Consider the following 11,159-nt stretch of genomic DNA (forward strand, 5'->3'; position numbering starts at 1 on the left):
GCTTCGTTATATTTACATAATTTTCACCCTTCATTTTGTATTTCATGTCTATATTATATTTTGCTTCAATCAAATAATGATCAAATACTCTTCCAGCCTTCTTGCCCTTACGTCCAACTTCATGTTCATTCTACATCTCACCAACACATTTTCGATCAAACTCTTTTGGTCTTCATTTTCTCTTTACCAGATTTGATTATGAACATTTTTTTTTTTCAAACACATTTTCGACTCTCCATTCCTGGTTATTCTTTCTCTGTCACCCAGGATCGCATTTCCCTCACATAGAGCACAACTAATGTTTTATAATCTCCAAAAGAAATTCTGGCTCAGATTCGCAATCTCCCAAGAGCTCTTTATATTAGACATATTGTTTTTCCAATTTGGGGTTCATGTGCGCTTAACATTGTAACTTTTTCTCCCTCCATACTCAATCTTAGCCATGCAGTCCTCAAACTATCTATCTATCTATCTATCTATCTATCTATATATATATATATATATATGTATATATATATATATATATATATATATATATATATATATATATATATATATATATGCATGTATGTATGTATATATACATATATATGTGTTTATATATACATATATCTACATATATATATCAATATATATATATATATATGCATGTATGTATGTATATATACATATATATGTGTTTATATATACATATATCTACATATATATATCAATATATATATATATATATATATATATATATGTATAGGTATGCATATATATATATATATATATATATATATATATGTATATATATATATATATATATGTATGTATGTATATATACATATATATGTGTTTATATATACATATATATAAATATATATATGACATATATATATATATATATATATATATACATATAATGTATATATATATTAAACCCAATTCTTGTCTTGATCCTAACTATATTACAATTCACCTTCTCTCGTGTTTTTCTTACGTATGATTCGTACTATTGTTCGAAAACCTTCTCGTGCATCGCCTAGTTACAAAAAGAACTTATAGACTCTTGAAAGTTTATTTATGAGACCCTCTTTTCAAACTGAAAGTTTTAGAAAAAAATATAATCATTGCTTTCACTCAATCTGCTTTAAGATTTAAAGCAACGGAACTGTATGCTTTTCACTCACCTACAAAGAAACAGAAAATCTTACTGAGGATTGACGAGACGTCTGTTCACTCTGGTGCTGTCTCCAGTATGGTGTCATTCACGCCCATATTTGTCATCGGCACCGGCCTACGTAGATAAGACTTATCTTCTTATCGCTGGTATGCCACAGATACTCATCTTCAAGCACTTAGCTCTATTTGATAGCAATGGATATTGCAGGAAAAACAAAAATACTTCAGAGATTAGATGCGTGTGCAAAACGGAAGTGATTTTTCACACTGAACTTAATGATTTTCTCCACTGGTTGTTTTCATTTCTTTTGAATAACCATTTTGATTAAGTGCATTCATAACACATCTGTCAATGATGCCAACGATTTTAAATAACTTAAGTTCGACCTGGGTTAATTAATGATTTTTTAGACAATTGTAACGGATTATGAATGTTCATCTCAGGAGGGTTGAAACTTTATATGCGCCCAATGATGGAAAAGACTATAACTGATAAAGACCAATCTCCTTGGTTTGATGGAGAAACTTTTGTGAAAAAAGAGGGAAAAAAAGACACAAAGAAGAAAGTGGAATCGTTAAAAACTGACAGTTTAAGGGTAAAATACCAAACTGCTATGTGCCGATACAACTACCTACTAAGAAGGAAAACAGTGAATACTAAAGACAAAGATCCGCTAAGCAGCAATAGACATTAATAAGTATATCGTCTCATAAATGGTATAATGGGAAATGTAAACGTTAAGAAGCTATCTGACTAAGAACTGGTAAATAATTTTATAGCATTCTTTAAAACCAAAATTGAAAATATAACCAGGTCATTTGTAAATATTCAACATCAGATTAATGATACACCAGATAGAGACAAAATTAATAAGATTTCACAACATATCACAAGATGACGTCACTAGGATTATCAAGAAAGCAAAGAAAACAAACTGCACGATCGATCCCATGCCAATATCCGAAGTAATTGGAGAGAGAAACTTCTTTAGTCTAGCCGGAATAATTATGAGAATGTAAGTTCCCCAAATCTGAGAAAAGGGCTACAGTCACACCAGTTCTGAAAAGTGCTCTGCATTAGCAGGAATTAAGCTCATATAGACCTATTTCGAATCTATCCTTTGTTTCAAAAGTGTTAGAATACGTAATTCTTGAACTACTAATCAGTCACTTCGAAGTAATAGAAGCTTTGCCTGACAGCCAATCTGCTTACAGAAAACTATACTCTATGGAGACAGCCATCTGCTCTGTGGTAAATGATATGCTACAAATGATGGATGAAAATAAATGTGAATTAATATTCGATCTTAGTGCTGCTTTTGATTGCTTTTGATACAGTAGTGCATGAACTGCTACTAAAGGATTTACGGTTCATCAGCGTTGAAGATCAAGCTTTCGAACACCTAAAAGACTACTAAGTTGGTGGAAATTATGTGAACAAATTGGAAGCTCTTATTCACCATTTGAACCCAATCTTATTCTGCATCTATACTATTGGTCTATCAAAACTACTGCAAAGGCATAGTGTGAAATTCAAACTATTTGCGGATGACACATAGTTTTATTTCCTCCTGAATGATCTAGATGACCGAATTCCGAATTCTCGATAGTGTCAGAGAATGGATGACAATTAAACAACTAACATTAAATGAGAACAAAACTGGGTTTATGGTGGTGGGAAAGAGAAACACTGAGAAGCTTGGGTGATATTCAAATGAATATAAATAATGCCTCAGTGCCGATATCTAGTAAAGTTCGTGATCTAGGCTTATTTCTTGACTGCAACTTGTCTCTCAATGCCTCCCAAAAATAATGTAGTATAAACTTCTGGTTATTATCTGAGAAATGTTGCTATATAAAAAAAAGAAAAGTACCTGGATGAATGTTCCGTAAAGAAACTTTTGATAAACTGTGTGATTACCAGAATCGACTCCTGTAACTCCATCTACTACATTCTACCAAAAGTACAGCTTAAGAAATTACAAAACATAATAAAAAGAGGAGCAAGACTGATAAAAGTTGTCCCGTCTAGAGGAGGGATCACTCCTATACTAACTGATCTGCATTGGCTGCCGATTAAAGCGAGAATTGAATTTAGAATATGTACAATAACCCAACTAGTTATCACAACTGACCGTCCAAAATATCTAAGAGAGTTTCTTCATACAGTATTTGTGCAACCAACAAATCGTCCTAACACGAGAATAGCTACAGATGGTTTCAAACTATCAGAGCCTACAGTAGATACATGTCTACTGTAGGGTCTAGAGCCTTTAAATATGCGGCATCGAGACTATACCATAGGTTCCTACGAGACATTCGAATAATTGAAGATATTAAGGCTTTCAAAAGGAAACTGAAGACCTTCATATTTTGCGTGTTTTGACGGTGATGATCAAACACTAAGCGAACAATATGCAACTGTGAAATGTTAAATGCTCCCTAATGAACATCATAAAACAACCACAGAGGTCCTGTAAAGAGTAGGGTTCCCCTGCTGTACAGGACCAGATAAGCAGCCCTTAAAGTAAAGAAAAGTAACGTAATTAAGAGGTACTCAGCTGATGAGAGTTTCTGGATATGTATAGTCATGTACTAAAGGTAATTTTAGAAATTACAGCTGGAATGCTTTGTATATTGTAACGGGATGCTGTTAGTGCATAATGTATTTCCACCTTATAATATTCAACTATAAGGTGAAAATGGTTTATAAAACATAAAAAAAAAGCTTTGAAATACAGTGGTAGGCCTACCTCTACATACGAATTTAATCCGTTCCACAACCGACTTCGGATGTAGAAAATGTTCGGATGTCAAAACGAATTTTCCCATAAGAATACATTGAAATAGGATTAATCCGTGGTTGAGCCCAAAAACCTATGATAACTCCTTAATAAATTACTACACATAATTACCCATGAGAATAATACACACTAAATTAAATAATAGACATGTAAAAAAGAATAATTATCAAAAAATGATAAATAAGAAACGGGTTTTTAGTGTCACTTTACCTTAGAAACTCCAGCGCAGGTGTTGTTGGTCTTGCTACGCAGAGAAGAGACGGACGGGCGGCGAGGAGGTAGAGAGGTTAACTACGATAAACGTACACTACCGTAACTTATTCTAACTTACACTAAGTGAACTTTAACATAACTTAGCTTATTTATTTTTCTTATTTTTATATTTTATATTTTTTTTACATTTTCTTTTTTTCTTTTTGATGATTAATTTTAATCACTTTCACTCTCTGCACTTGAAATTGATTGAATTTCTTTCGCTTCACTCTTTGCCGTTTTCTTTGAACCACTTCCATCCTCTTCATCACGAGTTCGCTTCGTAGTTTTTTTAAAGAAACTATCGATAGATAGTTGCTTGGTATGGCTTTTCAGAATGTTTTGAAAGTGATTAGGCAAACATCATCGAACTGCGCAACTACACGACAAACCTGCAATTTTTTGGGGTGGTATTTGTCGATGAAGTCGACCACGTCTTAATATTTTCCTAACACTTCTTTTATTTGCGCCAAACTTAACACATGTTCTACCTCCTCGATCCCTTCCTCGTCATCACTCATGTGCTCAGACATAGCATGGAGTTCCTTGAGCTCCTCTGTGGTAAGTTTGTCGTGATGTTCGGCGACGAGTTCCGTGATGTCATCTGCGTCGACCTCAAGACCCATGGACTTGCCAAGGGAGACGATTTCCTCTACGTCTTCCGCTGCACCCACCATGGGATCAGGTTCGGGGTCAAAACCTTCGAAATCTCGGGGAGAAACTGCATCAGGCCTCAGCCTCTTCCAGGCAGAATTGAGGGTTCGTTGAGTTAATCCCACCCAAGCCTGATCTATGATCTTCAAGCAGTGCACGATGTTGAAGTGGCTTTTCCAAAATTCACGCAAAGTTAAGTTTGTGCTTTGCGTGACATCAAAGCACTGCTTGAATAGGTGCTTGGTGTAGAGCTTCTTGAAATTCGAGATGACTTGCTGGTCCATGGGCTGGAGGATAGAGGTGGTATTCGGTGGAAGATACAGCACCTTTATGAACTTAAATTTATCGAAGATATCATCTTCAAGTCTGGGGGGGGGGGTGAGCAGGTGCATTGACAAGGCATAGCAGGCACTTTAAAGGCAATTTCTGCTCATGAAGATACTTCTTCACAGAAGGGCCGAAAACTTGGTTTACCCATTGCACAAAGAATTGCCTAGTGACCCAGGCCTTTGAGTTGGATCTCCAGAAAATGTGAAGCTGGTCCTTATCCACGTTGTGTGCCTTAAAGGCCCTATGGTTCTCAGAATGGTAAATCAGTAAGGGCTTGACTTTAAAGTCCCCGCTAGCGTTGGCACATAGGACAAGAGTCAACCGATCCTTCATTGGCTTATGCCCAGGCCATTTCTTCTCTTCGGCGGTGATGTAGGTTCGACTGGGCATCTTCTTCCAAAACAGCCCAGTTTCATCACAATTAAACACTTGCTGCTCTACGTAGCCTTCTTCCAGCACGATCCTTTCAAAGTTCTTGACAAAGTCAGCTGCAGCCTTTGTGTCCGCACTAGCAGCCTCTCCGTGGCGAACAACTGAATGAATCCCGGGCCGTTTCTTAAATTTCTCAAACCAGCCACGAGATGCCTTGAAATCGTCTGAGGAAGGTTCGGTTGAACTCTCCCCAGCATCACCCCCAGAGCTCTCGTCCTTCAAGTCCGTGAAGATGGCGTGCGCCTTCTCGCAGATGATGGTTTCGGTGATGGTGTCGCCAACAACATCTCTGTCCTTGATCCAGATTAGCAGAAGTCGTTCCATCTCTTCTATGATAGGGCTACGGCGTTTTGAAATTATGGTGATCCCCTTAGAAGGTTTCACTGCTTTAATGGCTTCCTTCTGTTTCAGGATTGTCGAGATCGTCGACATATTACGGCCATATTCTTTAGCAAGTTCACTTTTTCAATAATTTCTTGCTTTACGTCTAAAGAAAGCATTTCCTTCTTCCTTTTCTCACCACTACCACTACCACTTGCAAAACTAAGCCTTTTAGGACCCATACTTTACGTAAATTACCGTAAAAGGATGCACGTAAAAAATCATGATTAAAACAGTACAGTAATAGCAGAACGCAAAGGGCACAACCGCACGAAGCCGACGAGAACAGAGGACTGACCTAAGCCACGCTAATTGAGGGTCCCTCCGAGGTCGAAGTGCTGCCTTCTATCGGCGGAAATAAAAAACACTTCAGGTGCTATGAGTACCAACTACACGTACGGGTATTGTTTACTTCGGGTGTCGAAAAAAAATTCGGGTGTAGAGTAGGAACATGTTCGAATTGTACTTCGCGTGTCGAAAAATTCGGATACAACCGGTACGACGAAAATTGCTTACTTCGTGTGTCGAAATAAAATTCGGGTGTAGAGTCAAAAATTTGCTCGAATTTTACTTCGGATGTTGGAAAATTCGGATGTAGATACGTTCGTATGTAGAGGTTCCACTGTAGCTTATACTGGTGTCAGCTTCCGAGGGCTTACAGTATCCCTCTTGCCCCCAGCTGCTTTGGTCATGTTTTCCGACACCCCCTTTTTGAACATGCTGGATTTGCGCTTGATATATATATATATATATATATATATATATATATATATATATACACATATGTATATATGTATATATATATATATAAATATATTTATACTGTATATATATGTATATATATGTGTATATATATATATATATATATATATATATATATATATATATATATATATATATATATATATATTTATACAATATATATATACTCAAATAACATATATAATTTAATACCTTAATGGCGATATTGACCTTTTCAAACAGAAATGAGTGTTATTACTAACAACGATCCCATTCCACCTCCAGAGACTGCGTCAAGCGTCTATGTAGTCGTTGGAGAACACGATTATACCACATTAACTGAAACAACGGTTAGACAAAAGATCCAAGACTCAAGAGTAAGTAGGTAAACCTCTGGATAGTTCTGGCAAAATATTTTATTAGAAATTCTCTTTAACAGAAGTCAAGAAATTATATAAGGCTTTTCTATCTACTATGAGCTTTTTTTAAACAGAGAAAATATTTCTAGATGTATTGCAACAAATCTTTGTTGTTAGCCAGTGTATATTGAAGAACCCGGAGAAGGAAACCCCAGCATGTAGGTGAAGAGTTAGGAATGACTCATATAAAGAAATAAGGTAGATGAAGAAAGAGTAAAACTTCCATAATAGGGAAAACAATAACACCAGGAATTAAGCAGATGTTTGAGGAAGAGTTTCGGTGGTTCAAGATCCACAAGTCTAGTTATGATACTTGCATTGGCGTTATTCTTAAAACCGAATCATCTGTGTAGGCTTTAGCGATAGTCTTTAAGAGCAGCATGGAATACATCACTGGGCAACTGGGTTCGAGAGGGGAGAAGATTGAAAATGATAATGCTAATCAGTGTTACACGGAGGGTAGAATCCACACCAGACCGTAAGCAGTAGAGAAGCAAAAGGAAGGGTTTAACCTTAACAATTACCCTATTGCCTTAATTTTTCTGATTGAAATCATCCCCACAGCTTTTGTCATCATTATGAAATAATCATTATTGGATTTACATTAAAGCAAAAGAGGGTGTGTTCATTATGTCATGTATAAGGAAAGTCGAGAATGTGAAGAAACTTTGCCAGGCCAAACCCTCCAGTAGCGGTGGAGACTAAGGTGAAAATGTCATACCAGGAGGGGAAGCCAAATTCCTGCTAGGTTGGCCCTGCTGAAAATGGTACTAAAAGTCTCTGGTGGTTGCATTCTAATGGGAGGTTGACTTGGCCAACCAATTTCTTGATTTGTTGAAAATTTGATTAACCAATATAGAAGAAATAATAAGTATGCTAGGACAAATTGATTCTGATTATTTTTTTTATTTGGTCACTTACTTATGTGATCTCTCCCTCTTGTATTTTGTACAGAATTTTTTTTTCATACAAGTGCAGTATTAAATGTATAACCATTTTTCTTTACAGGTGATAGTCAACCTAATGTACTTTATGAAGTGGATGTTCCAACAATGTCCAACTCAAGGTGTCAACAGTTTTTAGGAAGTGCAGTCACAAGTAACATGATCTGTGCTGGATTGGATGCCGGCGGAAAAGATTCTTGTCAGGTTTGTTGAGTCACAATTACATTATAAAATTCAGCTTGATTTGTTATCTACACATTTTACATACATTGTTTAAAGACATACCCAAGAACTTATGTGACTTGAATGCTCCCAGTTAAAAATGGTTTTCATTCTTCAGACAAAATTATAAGGATTGACAAAATTTATGCAAAAATTGCAAACAGCCGCAGACTACTTTAGGAGTACAGAGAGAGCTTTGGCAAAATCAGAGATACAGATATATGGGAAAGTATAGATAGACGGAAGATTGAGAAGAAAGTTGAGTGTTTTATCAGAATCAGACAACAGCCTCCATACTACTTATGACAATGGTCTTTCTTATAAACCAGAAAATGTCCCAACCTCAAACGTAACTAGTTTCAGTAGAGTCGTGATAGAATTTTCCATTTTCAGGGTGATTCCGGTGGTCCACTTGTGACTGCAGGTAACACAGCTCAAACATTCATGGTGGTGATTGGAGTGGTCTCTTGGGGCTATGGCTGCGTCCTGGCAAACAATCCTGGAGTTTACGCCAGAGTAGGCAGTAAGTGAATAATTTCTGTAAGGAAAACTTTGATACTTGACTGATCAAAGGTTTAAAGAATGGAAATGTTTTCAAACCAAGTGAAGTTTTCAATGTCCAGCGTAAAGGTTGACATGAAAACAGGATGGTGTTCTTGTTTCCAATACTAAACAAATAAGAAACTAAAGTTATCATGTCAAAAGATTGACGACACCAAAGTGAGTTTCAAAACTAGAGATTTTGCCAAAGAGGGGAAACAAGATGTCAAAGATTATGGTAATAGAAAAAAATAAAAAGATGAACAACCAACGTAATCAATATGAAGCTTTGATCTATTTGGAGTTGTCTTTGCGAATCTTATGATGAATTGATTTTGCAAATGTGATATCTTTTTCAGACTATCTCTCTTGGATATCTACAAACATCGCAGGTTCTCAAACTTGCCCAAGGCCATAGAGGACACCGAATGGACCACATCAGACATTAATGAGATTACGTCAAGACAATTAGGAATTAATTTATTTTTTCTGATTATAGAATTACCATTTTTTTCTTTAAATGCTGTTAATTCATCCCTCTTTATGAACAATTGTGGTAAATTAAATATATTGGCATTTAAAAGCTCTGTTATTTATCCTTCTTACAAAAACAATACTGATTTCTAATCTGGTGACCCTGGTGTTCTCAACCTCAAAGGTGTCACTGAGACTGAGGGACTTTGTTAAACTTTCAGCAAAAGATTTCTATATTTTGAGGAAGTTTTCTTTAGCAAGAGATTAAGACTAATGACCTGAGTTCATCTTAAAGGGAAAACTAACATTCTATCCCTTGTTAAACACACGAAGACTTAAGCTTCTTCAAAATAACACTTGATAAGAAATATTTGCAACAAGTTTGAACTTTCCTCAAATCTATGTTTACAATCTAATTTATTTTTATAGTACAAATTCATCATAGCTAATGATCGCTATTTTTCTTATAAATCATTCTTTATATTTTTTGTTCACGAAATTAATGAAAAACTAAACACCTTGATAAAATACTTTCAAGATCCCTTTCTCTTATGCACTGATGAGTGGCTTCATCTTTTCCTTATACATAGCTAAAATATAACATTTATCTTTTTCTTTTTTTTATCTTTCACGGGAGTCTTTTCTTATTTTCATTCAGTTTGCACATGTTTGCATTTGCTTATAAAACTTAAGTCAGAGGCCATATTCTCACAAGCCTCGAAAATTACTTGTTAATAATATCTTTCATTTTAAGACCAAGAAGCTTTGTAAGGACCTAACTGCATCGTCCATATAAAAAACAGAAAGGAGAACACGTGATGATGAAAATGAAATCTGCAAGATGTTACAAGAAGGTTAATTAATTTTCCATTTGAATTTCTTCCATTTTCCCTGTGGTTTGTTACCGTTCATGGGACATGTTGGTTTTGGGTCTTGCGGCCACGCTTGTGGAACTATGCAATCTGCCAGGTGCTTCCGACTCATTATTGTTTTTAGCCATTGCAGTGTAATTCATATTCGTTTTTATAGCATAACTTCTGCTTGTGCATACACAAGTAGGGTAGAGGTCATCCCATCTCACTAGGGGATACTCAGTTTACCAATCATCTTATCCCTTCATTTATTGCATTCGGTACCGTACTTACACCATTGGAGGAATAAACTCAATTCCCGTAACATCTCTGTTTAATTGTTCCAATGACAGCATTATCAGCATAACCTAGGTCTGCTAAATGCCTATCACCAATTCAGTCCAATCTTCCTCCACCATCTCCGACTGGTCTATGCATTACAAAATCCACGAGGAGGATAAACAACATAGGTAACAACACATTCCCTTGGAGTACTCCGCTGTTCACTTGAAATTCATTTGATAAGACTCCATTAGCATTAACTTTGCACTTTCTATGCTCATGAATAGACTTAATCAAATTTACATATTTAAAATCTATCAAGAAGTTTTGACTTAATCCTGTCCATGGACAAATAAATGAATAAGTTAATTAACTAGAATCATGATCATCTCCAAAATTTAATGGGGTCATCCACGACCTAAGATCTACATGTGGTGAAAATTTCGTCAAAATACATCAAGTAGTTTTGACTTAATCCTGTCCATGGACAAATAAATTAATAAATTAATTAACTAAAATCCTGATCAGGATCCGGATCATCTCCAAAATTTAATGGAGTCGTCCATGACCTAAGATCTATCTGTGGTGGATATTTCATTAAAATCCTTCTTGTAGTTTTGACGTAATCCTTTTCACACAAACATGAAAAATGCAAATCCGGATCTAGAA

General features: G+C 35.7%; 2 protein-coding genes across 2 annotated transcripts in view; one reads left to right on the forward strand and one right to left on the reverse strand.

The window, feature by feature from the left end:
- Window positions 1–1,268, reverse strand: part of LOC137642137 (uncharacterized) — a 17,095-nt gene extending 15,827 nt beyond the window's left edge. The window contains exon 1 of the mRNA XM_068374681.1: window positions 1,197–1,268. Within this exon, the coding sequence (XP_068230782.1) occupies window positions 1,197–1,250 (54 nt within the window). The 5' untranslated portion in view covers window positions 1,251–1,268. The remainder of the gene's footprint in view (window positions 1–1,196) is intronic.
- A 6,921-nt stretch (window positions 1,269–8,189) lies between these two features.
- On the forward strand, window positions 8,190–9,352 carry LOC137642139 (trypsin-3-like). Its single transcript, XM_068374682.1, has 3 exons — window positions 8,190–8,325; window positions 8,737–8,866; window positions 9,243–9,352. The coding sequence occupies exons 1-3, from the start codon at window positions 8,230–8,232 to the stop codon at window positions 9,299–9,301; spliced, it is 285 nt and encodes a 94-aa protein (XP_068230783.1). The 5' UTR covers window positions 8,190–8,229; the 3' UTR covers window positions 9,302–9,352.
- Window positions 9,353–11,159: the final 1,807 nt, after the last annotated feature.

The sequence above is a fragment of the Palaemon carinicauda genome, chromosome 6 (assembly GCF_036898095.1).
Source record: "Palaemon carinicauda isolate YSFRI2023 chromosome 6, ASM3689809v2, whole genome shotgun sequence".
Classification (NCBI taxonomy): Eukaryota; Metazoa; Arthropoda; class Malacostraca; order Decapoda; family Palaemonidae; genus Palaemon; species Palaemon carinicauda.